This window comes from Salvelinus alpinus, chromosome 22 (assembly GCF_045679555.1).
Source record: "Salvelinus alpinus chromosome 22, SLU_Salpinus.1, whole genome shotgun sequence".
Taxonomy (NCBI): Eukaryota; Metazoa; Chordata; class Actinopteri; order Salmoniformes; family Salmonidae; genus Salvelinus; species Salvelinus alpinus.
In genome coordinates this window covers 9868817-9885642 of record NC_092107.1, presented here as the reverse complement: position 1 = coordinate 9885642, position 16826 = coordinate 9868817, and the positions used below count along the sequence as shown (strand labels likewise).

Below are 16826 nucleotides of genomic sequence, written 5' to 3'. Positions count from 1 at the left end.
AGAGAGGGAGTGATGGGGGTGTTAACCCTCTTCCTTCTTTCTACACTGCTCCCCAACCAACTCCTGAGGGAGGGGAGACTCATCACCAGAGAGGGGGGGTTGGGGAGTGGACCTGGGCGTACCTCGCCCCGCCCTGTGGTAACGACAGGACATCCGTTACCCTGATGACAGTGAGAGTGGCAGGCCTATTTGCGCGGCCGGCGGTGCGGCGTGACGGATTGGACAGGGGAGGCGGTTGGAGGCGGCAGGAGAGGTGACAGGCAGCATTTCCATTTGGGTGAAAAATCTGACTAACGTGTCTGTTGTGTGGAGAGACTGAGGTCCACAGGCCCCGGATCCAGCCTGCCACCGCTGCAGTAGGTTGAGGGTGCAGCAGGATGAGGCTCCAACAAGCCTGGCCCGTGTGGAGAGTCTGAGGTCCATAGGCCCCGGAACCCACAACCCAGACAACCACACAGAGTAGGCCAGAGCTACACCAAGCACAACCTGTTGGCCAAAGCCCTGGCCATAGAAATATAATTTCTAGAGCATACATTCTCATTCAAGTCAATGTTCTGTCATGGGCAGACCGGCGGCCATATCGAGTGTTCCCATGAGTGTTGAAGTCAAATTGCTGTGGTCTGAGAGGCTTTGTCCCTTCTAGTAATTCTATTTCTATGACCTAACAACCACACACAGTACCCCGACCGCTACCACTACCGACCACAAATCTCTCCCATTACCACACTCTTTCCCAGGCACTTGGTCTGCACAAGGCTGTTCCCTGGCAGTGTATTCATGGCCATGCACAGCCTCTACTCTCTACTCATTCTATTAGCAGACTCCACAGACTTCACACACTGAGGGCTCTGTGGCTCGACTACAACACAGACACACTACTGCTGGTGGATATGGGAAAAATCCACATCAACGCACAGCCGCTTGGTATTGGAACAATCTTTCATAGACAGTGGAATAACACACATGACGGTGCCTCATATTCATCATTTAACACAAACACGGCGCTATACACTAAGTAAGCAAAGTTCCCAGGAAAGGTTTTACACTAAGAGGCCGGGAGTATGGATGAGAGCGCCATTCCAGTAGGGTGGAAAGATAGACAGCTGGGCAGCTGTAGAGAGACGCACCAGTCAGAAGTGGCAGAAAAGTGTTATTTTGCCGAGAGCGAAAACCCAGGGGTTTCTGTGAGAACGGCCCAGGAATGTTCATCCTCACGCCTCATTGGCGTTCTCTTCGCACAGGCACCGCGGAGATGGGACACCCACACCAGATTTACGGCGGTGTCAGAAGCTTCACAACACCATCCCAACATGGTCCCCCTGGTGCCTGGGGCGGTTGTAACGTCTTGATCTGTGTCCGTAAGAAAACAGTCGTCCCTAACTAGCTGACGCTGAGGTGGAGACGTTGAAACAGAGAGGTAAGATGGAGGTTGGATGGATGGGGGAAATGGAGAGTGGGAGGCCTCTTTTGTTGAGGCCAGGCCTGGAACTGTTTCACAGCTAGCTATATCTATTTTGTTTTGACTAAGGTAAAATGGTGGCCTCTGTTTGCATGAACAGGATCATCAAGAAGAAGAGGGCTGGCCTGGGACACTCAACTGATGGCTATTTCTTTAGTTTCAGAGCTAGCTATATTTAATTTTCTTGAAGTGAAAGTAGGATGGGGGGTAAAAAATAGGAACCTGTTTGATAAATGAATACCCACTGGGCACCGACGTTAGTTCAACGTCTAGTTTCGTTTTACATTTGGTTGAGTTGTCATCTAACGTGAATTCAACGTGAAATAAAATGCCCTCACGTTGATGACTTTTTGCAAACCCAATTCCTTTTCCACGTTGATTCAATGTCATCACAATATTTGGGGTTGAAATGTCATGGAAACAATGTTAATCCAACCAGTTTTTGCCATAGAAATACTCTCAATTTCTCTCCATCTTTCTTTTGTCTTGCTATTATCTTCTTCCTTGTGTTTGTCACATCTCTTGGACTATCCTTTTGTCCTTCTTAACCTCCCACCCCCCACTCCTTAACCTCCCACCCCCCACTCCCTCTCTCTCCTTCTGGCTTGGCATGCCCTCTCACAGCCCCTCTCGGCAGCACCGCTCATAAACCTCAGCGCCCTCAAAGGGAGAGGATCTGGATCTGGCTTGCCCAGAGAAACCCACAAAGGCCTTTTTGTCCCCTGCAGGAACTGGTAGTGGTTAAGGAAGTGGAGGCCGGTCCAGCAGTGCACCAGCCGTGCCAGGCGGTGGGATGATTTATGGCTCTGTGTCCTGGGTAGCAGTTGGACCCCGTCCCGCTTTCACTCAGGGCCAGAGAGGAGAGTGAACCCAAAGAGAGGGTCCCCACGGCTCTAAAGAGATTACAATGCCTGTCATAACGTGTCTTGGAGGGGAAAGGAAGCGGCCATAAAAATGGGCCCGAAGAAAAACAGGGAACAATCAGAGGCGAGAGAGAGAGCGAGAAGAGGGATGCCCCGTTAGCCTTTTTCTCAGAGATCCCACAGCTCTGCTCTCTGCCGCTGCTGCTCCTGTCCTGTCCTGTCTTTTTCTTATTTTGTTTTGGCTGATGACAAAGTGTAATCGGCTGAGAAATTGATTTCCATGAGACTTTCTCTCATCCCTGTGGAAGACGCTAACTCATTAGGACTTGACGGGCCTGCACCAGGACCGGGAGACAACCATTAAGTTTGTTGGATGTGTCAGAAATGGCCGCTGCGTTTTAGTCCGGGGGATAAATCCTTTCTGATGGATTGGTGCTGACAAAGCAGGCCAATGGGTGGGAGTGACAGAGACTCCCCAAACGTCTGTGCAGCCGAGGAACCATCGAGCTGCATTAACCCTTATCTGGGAGTCCTACTCAGACTACCTGCTGGAGCCGAGAAAATCCTATTAGGGGACGGCACGGGAACGGGAACGTTCCCTTCAGAACGCCGGGGAATCTGTCTCCCAGTCAGTGCATGTCCCTTTTCTTCCTCCCAGTCTCTCTCTGACAACAGACACGGGACATCTCGCTCATTCTTTCATTTACTCTGACATTCTCTCTCGCTCTCTATTATTATTGCTCTCTCTCGTGCTTTCTCCCTCTCCTTTATCCCTCTTGCTCTCTCTCGTTCACTCTCTTTTATTCTTCTCTCAACTCAATCACTGTTGCTTTCTCCCTCTCATTCTGCACCTCATCTCTCTCACATTCTCGCTCCACCTCATAATCCTGTTGTTACTTTCTCTTCCTTTCTCTGTATCCCCTCTCTCTCCTCTCTCTCTCTTTCTCTCTCTCGCTCCTCTGTCTCTCTCTTTCTCTCTCTCTCTCTCTCTCTCTCTCTCCCTCTCCTTCTCCTTCTTAGCAGTCGGAGGAGAAACTCTATCTGTCCCACTTTGTCCGCGGATGAGTGGGCTGCATTTATCTGTGGATTGCAGGGTGACTGCCATGTCTAGCCTCAGTCACTTACCTCACACAGAAGTTTAGGAAAGAGTAACGCAAACCACATGAAGATACTCTGGCCGTCTAATCCAATAAGAGTTGGCTTTTTATTGCTTCATTTATTTCTTTAAACAATGAACAATGTTGGATATGAAAAAGATACACTTTTTTTGCGGGGTAACAAAGTTAAAATAATTCCTGAAGTTGATCTGAACGTAAACAAATAGCAGATATAGCTTGACACAAATTAAACCTGATTCACAGCATTTGTACAGTACACCTCAAGATGTTTTCTAAGGAAAGCACAACTATGAAATAAGGTAGTGTTATTTCTGATCTGACAGGAAGATGCCAACACTTCCACACACTCAAACTCAAACACAGCTACATGGATCCAGGTGTTAATGGGATCAATATGTAACGGTAAGAGATAGGCCCTGAGTTAACCTAGAGCTAGGGCCCAGAGTTCTTCTTGATCAGGTTATGTGGTCACTGGTAAAGATAAACTCAGGGCACTAATAATATGGCATGGGTCAGAACTGGGTTCAAATACATGTGTATTTGAGTATCTGGTATTTAAAATACTTTTTATATGTATTTGAGTATTTTAAAATGCACAGCCCAAAACAAGTAATTGTATTGCAGTATTTGAATTGTTATTTGTAAAATCCAAAATATTCTACCAAATTGTATTTGGCAGTATTTTCAAATACTTATTTCAAATACTATATTCAAATACCTGGGTTAAATGCGTTGTCTTTTCAAAAAAAATATATATGTATACTTACTTCCAATGTACGTGAAAGTAACTGAGAAATCTGAAATAATATTTGAACAGGTCTGGTATGAAAAAATATCTATATCAAGTTTTGGGTGTTAGTCTTAAGCGATAGCGACCAGGTGTGCCACAGGGTACTGTATCACTACCCCTCGTGTCTCTCTCTCTCTATGCAGTCTACAGCCAATCCCAAAACCCAGACCACATCCGAGGTGAGGGCAAGCTCACAAATATTGACTTTTCAATAACTTAGACACGCAATGGCTATCATATGGCTCAAATTAAAGCATTATGCCATAACGGCCCACTGTAAGGGTTAGGACCTCATTACAGCCATCGGGCCTCTGCTTCCTCTCCACGGTGGCAGCTCTCCCGTTGGATCTGCTCCACCGTAATTGGAGGAGCAATATGGAGTAATTGAAAGAGGACTATAGTGTTGCTCTGTGTCAGGGTCTGAATATGCTGGCCTGCCTGCCTGTGTTTTAGCTCTTAACCTGGTAATGAGCTCTCAAACCAGACCCCCACACCCATTAGCCTTTGAACTGGGACAAGGGAGAGAGGGAGTGAGTGAGACGCACACACATTCAGTCACTGACATGCTCACCTTACACGCTCACGTTACACGCTCACGCGCACACACACGCACACACACACACACGCACGCGCGCGCACACGCACACGCACGCACGCACGCACACACACACACACACACACACACACACACACACACACACACACACACACACACACACACACACACACACACACACACACACACACACACACACACACACACACACACACACCAAATGCATATAACAGAAAATGACACACATGCATACACACACAAACACCTGCATGCACACAAACACTACTAGGAGAGTTTCAGGACATAATAATCATGTAAGAGAGTCTAGCAGCAGCTCAGAGAGGACAGGCGGCCCAGCCTTTGCCTGTTTGCACAGTTCCAACCACAGACAGAGACAGCTGTTTTGTAGCGTAGTATTAGCGCTTGAGTATTAGCGTTAACCGGTACTTAGATTTACTGCCTGGGTAATGCGATCTGACTGTTAGTTAAGGACTAGGGCGACTCAAGCAGAAAAAGCGGGACAGAGTTCCTATATTCCTCTTCTCTGTGCTGGACCTAAAAGTCCTGCCAGGCTGTGCCCGGAGCTCCGGTGTTTCTCTGTTTCTTTCAATCTCTCTCGATCTCTGTCTCTCCCTCTACGCTCCCTCTCTCTTCCTCTTTCTCTCTGTCTCACACACAAACTCTCTCTTTCAATATCTTCACCACTCTCTCACCTCCTCTCTCTCTCTCTCTCTCTCTCTCTCTCTCTCTCTCTCTCTCTCTCTCTCTCTCTCTCTCTCTCTCTCTCTCTCTCTCTCTCTCTCTCTCTCTCTCTCTCTCTCTCTCTCTCTCTCTCTCTCTCTCTCTCTCTCTCTCTCTCTCTCTCTCTCTCCCCAGTGTAATATGCTAGGGGAGCCAGGGGAGACAGGGGAGACAGTTAGGGAGGTGTGTGTGATTTTAAAGACCCTTATACAGGTGTGGTTGCTCAACCTCTGTGTGCCATCACATCCTATCTGAGCAGAGACATACTCAGAGTGCAAAAACAGCTTGGGATAGTAGACATACTAAAGCATGTCTTATAGCATGTCTTATAAGGCAGTGTTACCATCTATACTAAGTTCCTAAGATTAGAGCTAATGGCACCTGTTTTTAGAATCAACCAACTGAGATTGGTTGCACCTATAGAGACATGGCGTAGGCAAACCTATAGACAGACATAGGTCATTGTGTTTGACTTAAGCTCTGTGCATTTCCTTTGGCCTTCCTATAGGATATGTTTTGCTGCCTAGTATGGGGCATCCGGTGTGCAGACGCTTGTCTGGCCTGAGTGGGCTGTTCAGAAGCTGAGTTAGCTTTAATGGAGTACCCACCGGTCCTCCTCCATCCCACTCTCTATTGTAGCCTTTCTACCAGGTGAACTCCCCCCGCCCTTCCCAGCCACCCAAACACGTCCCCCTATTCTCCTGAGATCTAATAAGGTCTGTGACCCCTGACCTCTTAGTCTATCCCCCCCCCCCCATCCACACCCTCCTTCACCTGGCATTGTTGCCAGGTCCACCTTCCTCTGGCTGTGCCACTAATGCCAGTCTTTGTCCTGCTGCAATTCACTCTGACCCTGTTCAATTAGTTAACCTAGCTTCCCCTCCCTGCTGGGATACCACAGCCAGAAAGAGAGAGGGAGAGAGAGGGGAGGAGAGGAGGACAGGGAGGGAGGAGAGGGCTAGGAAGAGAGGGGGGAAATCCTTCATTTGTAAAGTTATTTTTCCCCCCTTGGACTAAAAGAGAGAAGAGTGGCCTAGAGACAAGACTGTTGGAATGCACGCTCTGTGACCTCGTGGAGTGGAATTCTCTCTCTCTTTCTCTTTCTCTCTCCCACTCTTGAATGTGCCTCGACTTTCCTCGCTCCTCTCTCACGAGATTAGAACATCAATAATAACAGTCCTCTCCCCCCAAGCTACCCTTCCACCACCAAACACGACAGATTAGACCAACGAAAGGGATTACTAATCAAATGAGAGGGAGGGAAAGACCCCCAACTTCTCTTGTTTTGAATAGACACCATGTCTCCAAGACAATCGACTTCCAGTCACACTGGAGGAACGCTCATCGCCCTAACAGGGACAGAGTGGACAATGGCATGCACGCAGAGGTAGACACACATACGCACGCACGCGCACACACACACACACACACACACACACACACACACACACACACACACACACACACACACACACACACACACACACACACACACACACACACACACACACACACACACACACACACACACTGTAAACACACACACCCCACAGGGGCTGTTTAATAAGATGGAACACACTCCAAGTAAACAGGGAAGGGTGCTGTGTGGCCCCCACCTGTAGCAGAGGCAGAGCTGGAGCTGGTGGATAGGTGGATAATGCAGGGATGGAGGATGTTGGTAATGTGTTTTGCCTGCTGAAGCTAGGAATTGGGCTGGGGACTGTGTCAGGGGCTGGAGCTGGGGCTGAATTAGCACTGTAAGCTGATTAGGGTGGCTGGGCACAGCTCTATTTCCTCCAACACAAAGCAGGTTGGTGGAGGGGGGGACGAAGAGGGTCCCTGTACGCAGAGGGCCACAGTCACAGCCGTGCTGCAGGCTGCGCTGGAACAATGGAGCCCCCTTCCCTCACTAACTCACTCAGCGCACGAACACACGCACACGCACGCACGCACGCACGCACACACACACACACACACACACACACACACACACACACACACACACACACACACACACACACACACACACACACACACACACACACACACACACACACACACACACACACACACACACACACACACACACACACACACACCATTCCTAAGACCAGGACACAGATTTAATTTGCAAGCTCAACTCTCATTACAATTAGGTGTCTGTGTGATGATGAGGCGTCTATAAACTATATGTGTTCTCAGTAGCAGTGTTCCTGTACAACCTCAACCCTCAGTCTCTGAGAGGGATAGATGGATGGAGGGAGGAATGTATTGAGGGATGGAAGGATAGATGGATGGAGAGAGGAATATATTGAGGGATGAAAGGATAGAGGGATGGAGCGAGGAATATATTGAGGGATGAAAGGATAGAGGGATGGAGGGATAGAGGGAGGAATGTATTGCGGGATGGAAGGATAGATGGATGGAGAGAGGAATATATTGAGGGATGAAAGGATAGAGGGATGGAGCGAGGAATATATTGAGGGATGAAAGGATAGAGGGATAGAGGGATGGAGGGAGGAATATATTGAGGGATGAAATGATAGAGGGATAGAGGGATGGAGGGAGGAATATATTGAGGGATGAAAGGATAGAGGGATAGAGGGAGGAATATATTGAGGGATGAAAGGATAGAGGGATGGAGCGAGGAATATATTGAGGGATGAAAGGATAGAGGGATGGAGCGAGGAATATATTGAGGGATGAAAGGATAGAGGGATGGAGCGAGGAATATATTGAGGGATGAAAGGATAAAGGAATAGAGGGAGGAATGTATTGCGGGATGAAAGGATAGAGGGATAGAGGGATGGAGGGAGGAATGAATTGAGGGATGAAAGGATAGATGGATGGAGGGAGGAATGTATTGAGGGATGAAAGGATAGCGGGATGGAGGGAGGAATGAATTGAGGGATGAAAGGATAGCGGGATGGAGGGAGGAATGTATTGAGGGATGAAAGGATAGCGGGATGGAGGGAGGAATGTATTGAGGGATGAAAGGATAGCGGGATGGAGGCTAATAGGCCACCACTGACCCCAGTACACTGGCTACTTGATTGTGACGTGACGTTCTGCCTCTCTCTCCACACGCCACCACAGATTTCAATTAGCTTTCTTGGCCACTTTACAATTCATTAACGCTATACGGGACAACGGTCATTGAAACTCGGAGTGCATATTTTTAACCGCAAACACAACGACACCATTTAGCAATCGTTTAGTGGGAATAGTAAGGAAATTTGAAAATGCGCTGTAATGACTTCACTGTTGTTGAATTAAGACTACGACAATACACTGATACTTTGTTTTCAGATCGTTCCCAAGGCCAGGCCACCTTACTTGGCATTTCTAAGTACTCGTGTGTGTGTGTGAGAGAGAGTGTGTGTCCATTGAAAGCTGGTGAATGACAGAGTGGTTCATCCCTCCCCAGTGGCTGCAGGCTCTCTACGCTGCAGTGTGGGTCCATCTCTGGGACAGTCAAAGAGGCTGGGGCCAGCGGATTAACGGTCCCTTTGGGTGGGAGTGAGGCTAGGCTCTTTCTGCCTCTTTCTCCCCCGGTGACAGAGGTGACAGGCCGTCAGAAACACAAGACAGGGAGGACAGTCAGGAGACATCTGCATTCATTCAGGACAACGGCTTATCCGCGCACAAAAAACACGCCCTCTCCGGTCCGCCCCTCTCCTCTCCTGAGCCCAACCTGCCTAAAGCTCTCCCGCCCTCCTTGGTCGTGTCTGCCTGCCTGTCGATCTTGACGTGGTATCTGAATGGTATCTGAATGACAACCAGCAGAGAGGCTCCACGCTCCGCCTCCCCTCCTTACTGTGTTCTGTGCTGGAGGAGTGCCTCTCAGGCTCAGGAGACAGACAGACAGACAGACAGACAGACAGACAGACAGACAGACAGACAGACAGACAGACAGACAGACAGACAGACAGACAGACAGACAGACAGACAGACAGACAGACAGACAGACAGACAGACAAGCAGGCAGGCAGGCAGGCCCAGGAAAGCAGGCCCAGACCAGACCAACCCACCTAATCCTCGACTCCCCATTCACCCAGAACTTCTAATCTCCACCCCCCACCCCCTCACTCAAGAGATGCACAAAGACCCCTGAGTCCCAAGTCCCCCCCACCGTTCTGCAGCGGGAGGCACCCTTCTTTCTCCAGTCTCTGAACCGGACTCATAACCCCGTCGGCCAGTGTGATGAGGCGGTGGGCGAACCCCAATGAAAACTCATCGAGTTGGAGGAGAACTCTCTCTCTCTCGCTGGGCCGTCTCTCTCATTGTTGCTGGTGGAGTGACTGGGGAAGACGGACACAAACAGTGTTTGAATTTCAATGTGCCACACGGCTCAAGAAAAGACAGCCGAATATGGACTAGTGGTGAGTATCCAGGCGGAAAAGGATCACCGCGTGAAAAAGAACATTCAATTGCTCTGGGAAAAAGCATCCTGTTATTGTTTCCATATACAACAGACACAGTTTATGTTACAATATATGCAATACACTTCTACAATAGCAGCAGTATATACATTATACCATTACTGATTTATTTTCAATCTAACAGTGATACCAAAAAATAACCTTCCAATGTAATCGGGAGGCAACACATGCTGATCCACAGGTGATCACAGAAGAGAGGGATTTTTTTTGTTGCTGTTGTCTTTCCACTAATAGATGAACCCTTGATAACACCCTCACCCTTCACCTCTCACCTCTCCCCCACTGTTCCCACTCTGATAAATGGTTGTTCCAGTCCTCGGCTGAGCAGGACTTGAGTCAACTTTAGTGAGAAGATCTCTTTGAGGAGGCAGAGATGATGGAGGCCGTCTGCTGATTCTAATGAAGACTGCCAGGTCAAATACACTCCGTGTACATTACCAGCTATACCCTTCCTTCCTTTCTTTTTTCTTTCTTTGGAGCATGGTTCTCTAAAACTGCTCTCTCTCTCTCTTTCTTCTTTCATGTACTCTAGTTGTTATTAAATTGACATCCAGAAGGAGCCTGTGTACAGTACAAAAACACACTCCATTTTCTTTGAAATTAAACAGTGTGAAACAAGCAGAGGATTTTTTAAAGAGGAACATATCGTAAAACTCCTGTGAACAAGGTCTCATGCAACCACACAGAAAAGTATACAACGCACGCACGCACACACACACACACACACACACACACACACACACACACACACACACACACACACACACACACACACACACACACACACACACACACACACGCACACGCACACGCACACGCACACGCACACACACACACACACCTGGCCTGCCCTCAGTGAGAAGCAGGAGGACCTCCAGCCCTGACAAACACGTTGGCTCTCTCTTTTATTTACTGAAGCTATCTTACCCATAACTCACCATTCCTGTGTTCATAAAGCATCTCTGCTATAACTCACTATATTCCTTTATGAATAATGCCCAAATTTATGGTGATGGCGTGGAGCGCTGGCCTCCCTGGTGACAAACTTCCCCCGGTCTGTCACGGGCGCAGGCGGCAGGCGCTCACGGCCCTCCATCACTCGCTCCAGATGGGCGCCACCGCTTTATCGCTCCCTGGTCGGTGACATCACCCCGGGACGCAGCGCAGAATTGATGATGAAAGCAAACAGATCTATCTTAACTCACATTTACCAAATCAATTTTTTTTATTTTTTTTTACAGACCCTTTTGCTTATTGGCATATTGACGGTTTGCGGGCACGTGATTGAGGGAGGGAGCGAGGCTGTCTTTGGAGGGGGACTTAATGGCGTTTACCATATTTAATGCAGGGATGTCATCACTGAATATCCGTTCTGAATAATGTGGCATTTCGTCATAAATTCTTTACAACTTATTTACTTAATGGAAAGAGTTATGGGCCGCTGTCAGTGAAGTAATTAAACATAATGACACAGTGCTGCCTCCCCGGCCATCCCATCTTTCCTCCCATAATCCTCAGCTTCTTTTTAAATACATATTATTCAAGCTCCCCATAAATTACCAGCGGATTAAAATTCATGAAACCTTTTTCCTTTATTTCCTTGGGAAAAAAAAGCGAGAGCCCGAGAGCTTGTTCAACCAGCCGTAAATCTCTCTCTGGGAGAGGCAGATACTTTTTAAATCATATTAAATCCCAATGTTAGTGAAATTATTTTAAAAAAGAGAGCAGATTTCATTTCGCTATTAGGGCAATTGATGTGCTAAGTCTCATGGTAGCAGTAAATAATTAACAAAAAGTTGCTGCTTGGAACAGAAACGTACGGCGGGAGTGAAACCATTTATTGGTCCTGTTGGAGCCAAAGCCACTCAGTTAGACCTGATGGTCGATGATGCAAGTCTAACCATGACCACCGTTCCACCATCCAAACCAAATCTAAACCCAAACTATTTACATAGACCAGAGCTGATATTCCACCAACACTGAGGAGTCAGCTAGCGTAAAATTGGGCCTAAGGGTTGGGAGACTTACGGAGGTTATGATAGTGTACCAATGTTAGATCATATTTTTTTATTTAGTCTACATCCTTGATTTTATGACTGTTTGTTAGTTAGTTAACCATTAGATAGTCATGCATGGTGTTGCTGGTGCTGTCTTACAGAAGGACAAAGACTTTGAAGTGTTTTCGCAGGGGGAGGAGGTCTCTCAACACGAAATGAGAGGAGAGGATCTGTTTAGGGGGTTCTCAATTAGACTGATACCCTTATGACCTCGACCTTCTCCCCCCTCCCCTCCCTTCTCCTATCCCCCTCCATAAAACGAGACATGGGCTGACACAGACAGAGGCTGCACCTGACCTCCTAACCTCTGACCTTGTCCTGTGACCCCTGTCTTCGATTGTGTGCACGGCCTGGCCAATATTGTGATTGGCCAATGGCCGCTGTGGGTCTTTAACCGGGGCTAAAGACAGGATTTATAGCTTTTCATTTTAATTGAGTTAAGAGGATAGAGAGCAAACCGTAGAGGGGCTGCCTGGGGGGCGCTCTCTGTTACCCCATTGGACTGGGGTGAGGTGAGATGACATCACTCAGCAACAAACGCCACGGCAACTGGGACACTTCAATCCCAGAGACCAACACAGAGGCAGAGACAAAGTTAAAAGAAGAACTGTGACCCGCTGTCCTCCCTCCATTGCTCCCTCCCTCCTTCTCTCCATCCCTCCCTCCATAACAGAGAAGAGAGAGAAGAGAATCCCCTGACAATAAACAGCAAGTTTTTCTCCTACCTCCCAGCCTTGGGTGGGGTGTCTCAGGCACGCCCGCTGCTCACCCACGTACGGTCCTAAGCGCTCGCCCATGTCCACCGTCCTCCGTGCCCAGATGCCCAGGCCGCCGCCGACACCAGGGACGCCCGATTGGCGCAGCTGGAAGTCGGGGGGAACGGGCATCTCGTCCTGGGGCATGTAGAGGGCAGAGTGGAAGGGGGACGGCTCCAAGGGAGAGGCGTCATCATCAGCGGAGAAGCCAGGGGAGGGGGAGTCCTCTGCTGGGGGGGCCGAGGTTGGTGCCGCGGGGTCTCCGTCCGATACACACACATCATCCAGGACATCAGAGGGGTAGAGGACAAAGTCCTCACCATTACCTGATGGAGAAAGATAGAGTGAGAGCGAGAGAGAGAGGCAGAGAGAGAGAAAACTTGAGGGCGAGGCTCAAGCATTTCTACCTAAAGTACAGCATCAGTGTAGACTCATTTTATTTAACCCTTATTTTACCAGGTAAGTTGACTGAGAACACATTCTAATTTACAGCAACAACCTGGGGAATACACTACATCACCAAAAGTATGTGGACACCCCTTCAAATTAGTGGATTTGGCTATTTCAGCCACACCCGTTGCTGACAGGTGTATAAAATTTGAGCACACAGCCATGCAATCTCTGAAGGGCTAAGTGACTTTCAACGTGCCACCGCCATAGGATGCCACCTTTCTAACAAGTCAGTTCGTCAAATTTCTGCCCTGCTAGAGCTGCCCCGGTCAACTGTAAGTCAAATCAAAGTTTATTGGTCACGTGCGCCGAATACAACAGGTGTAGACCTTACAGTGAAATGCTTACTTACAGGCTCTAACCAATAGTGCAAAAAAGGTGTTAGGTGCACAATAGGTAAGTAAAGAAATAAAACAACAGTAAAAAGACAGGCTATATACAGTAGCGAGGCTATAAAAGTAGCGAGGCTATATACAGACACCGGTTAGTCAGGCTGATTGAGGTAGTATGTACAAGTACTGTTATTGCGAAGTTGAAACGCCTAGGAGCAACAACGGCTCAGCCGCGAAGTGGTAGGCCACATAAGTTCACAGAACGGGACCCCCGAATGCTGAAGCGCATAGTGTCATCTGTCCTCAGTTGCAACACTCACTACAAAGTTCCAAACTGACTCTGGAAGCAACGTCAGCACAAGAACTGTTTGTTGGGAGCTTCATGAAATGGGTTTCCATGGCCGAGCAGCCGCACACAACCCTAAGATCACCATGTGCAATGCCAAGCGGCAGCTGGAGTGGTGTAAAGCTCGCCGCCATTGGACTCTGGATCAGTGGAAACGCTTTCTCTGGAGTGATGAATCACGCTTCACCATCTGGCAGTTCGACAGACAAATCTGGGTTTGGCGGCTGCCAGGAGAAAGCTACCTGCCCCAATGCATAGTGGCAACTGTAAAGTTTGGTGGAGGAGGAATAATAGTCTGGGGCTGTTTTTCATTGTTCGGGCCCCTTGGTTCTAGTGAAGGGAAATCTTAACGCTACAGCATAGAATGACATTCTAGACAATTCTGTGCTTCCAACTTTGTGGCAACAGTTTGGGGAAGGACCTTTCCTGTTTCAGCATGACAATTCCCCCGTTCACAAAGTGAGAGACATGGTTACCATACAGACATGGTTTGTTGAGATCGGTGTGGAAGAACTTGACTGGCCTGCACAGAGCCCTGACCTCAACCCCATCGAACTCCTTTGGGATGAATTGAAACGTCAACTACAAGCCAGTCCTAATCACCTAACATCAGTCCCCTACCTCACTAATGCTCTCATGGCTGAATGGAAGAAAGTCCCCCCAGCAATGTTCCAACATCTGATGGAAAGCCTTCCCAGAATAGTGGAGGCTGTTATAGCAGCAAAGGGGGGACCAACTCCATATTAACGCCCATGATGTTGGAATGAGATGTTCGACAAGCAGGTGTCCACATACCTTTGGTCATGTCGTGTAGTTACAGGGGCGAGGAGGGGGGATGAGCGAAACAATTGTAAGCTGGAGATGACTGTCCTACAAGTACAGCATCAGGGTAAACTGGGTAGCCTATATTTATAGTCTACATAGTCTATGAGTTTCTAACACATGTATCAAAACAAGTCAATAATCATGTAATCACAAATCAATGACACATTACAGTTAACATGGCCCTATGAGAGTTATGAGAGAGGCTCCGACCCGGAGTGAAAAACCAGTCCCCCCCTCACCTACGACCTACGACCTAACACTAAGGACCATGAGGAAGGATCATCTCTACATATTCCATTGAACATAATATGTTAAAATAATATACAAGGTCCAAGGACAAATATTTAACCAGTAAGGGCCGTTCAAATAAACAGGAGAGGGAGGAAAGTGGTGCAGGGCTGTAATAACAGGGCCAAGGGTCTGAAGAGACGGAAAGTGCTTGATCCTACTGTGATACTAGAGTGGCCCAGTAACACCCCTAACACACAGAGAGAGAGAGAGCGAGAGAGAGAGGGAAAGAGAGAGAGAGAGGGAGAGAGAGCGAGAGAGAGAGAGGGAGAGAGAGGGAGGAAGAGGGGGGAGAGAGAGAGAGAAGGAGAGAGACAGAGGGAAGGAGAGAGAGGAGGGAGAGGGGGGATGAGAGAGAAGGGGGTACTGAGAGAGAGCAAGAGAGAACAAGAGTCCGAGGGATAGAGAGAGTCAAGAGTCAAGCAGCCACTGGTTCAGATTGTTTGACTAGCCGTGGGCTTGGTGCTGGGCGGGTCCACAGGGTTCACTGTAGCATTGTGCTGCTATAAACTGTTTTATATTTCCCTTTCCTGACCTTCATCACTCAGCTGCCGAGTGAAAACAGAGGAAGCTGAGGCCGGGTCGGCGGAGGTTAATTGTGAGTACAGTGAGAAAGGACACCGCAGGGTGACCCTCGAACCCTCGCTGGACAGCTTGGGACTGGGCCGCACGTGGCAGACAAGCCCTGGCGAAGAGTTGTGGTCCACCCTCTGTTACAACACCGACACAGACGTACAGGTGACAATATCTCTTTCACACTATAAAGCACACCCAAACCAAACTATGTTGGCTTTTCACATTGTCCTTTCCAGCATGGTTCTGGCAACTGTCGTAGGTGGATGCGTAACCAGGCCAGCTCAGCTTGGATTGGGTCAGTAGTGTGAAACGGTACTCGTCTCAGATGACACTGTACACCCTACACTACTACTACAACTACTACCAGAGCACTATGGGGTTCTGATGGTGCACTATAGAAAATAGGGTGCTATTTATGCCCACTGTATGTCTGCTAGTCGACCAGTGTATCTGCCAAAGGACTTATTCATAGTGCACTACTTTTGAACCCATAGACCGTCCTGTGTTTACAAACATTGTCGCACGAGGGCGACGCGTGCAAGTTGGTGGCAGAACACGGAGGAGCTCTTATAGAATGCCAGAAAAAAAGCCTGCTTATTTATTTAACTATGTAAGTCAGTTAAGAACAAACTCTTATTTACAATGACGGCCTAGGAACAGTGGTTAACTGCCTTGTTCAGGGGCGAAAAGACAGATTTTTACCTTGTCAGCTCAGGGATTCAATCTAGCAATCTTTAGGTTACCGGCCCAACGCTCTTACCACTAGGCTACTTGCCACCCCTACTATAAGTGCATTCACACTACTTTTTGGATTATAATTGGATTTTAAAGCTCGTATGAATGTCCTGCTTAATATAATGTTTATGTCATCATCGCAAATCAACTGAATTACAGTTGAAGTCGGAAGTTTACATACACCTCAGCCAAATACATTTAAACTCAGTTTTTCACAAATCCGAATAAAAATTCCCTGTATTTTGGCCCATTCCTCCTGACAGAGCTGGTGTAACTGAGTCAGGTTTGTAGGCCTCCTTGCTCGCACACGCTTTTTCAATTCAGCCCACAAATTTTCTATAGGATTGAGGTCAGGGCTTTGTGATGGCCACTCCAATACCTTGACTCTGTTGTACTTAAGCCATTTTGCCACAACTTTGGAAGTATGCTTGGGGTCATTGTGCATTTGGAAGACCCATTTGCGACCAAGCTTTAACTTCCTGAATGATGTCTT

General features: G+C 48.1%; 1 protein-coding gene across 14 annotated transcripts in view; it reads right to left on the bottom strand.

Moving 5' to 3' along the window:
* LOC139548968 (histone-lysine N-methyltransferase MECOM-like) overlaps positions 1 to 16826 on the bottom strand; it is a 173110-nt gene that overhangs the window by 91216 nt on the left and 65068 nt on the right. For all 14 annotated transcript variants that reach the window (XM_071358955.1, XM_071358950.1, XM_071358956.1 and 11 more), the window contains exon 2: positions 12752 to 13107. In XM_071358955.1, the coding sequence (XP_071215056.1) occupies positions 12752 to 13107 (356 nt within the window). The remainder of the gene's footprint in view (positions 1 to 12751; positions 13108 to 16826) is intronic.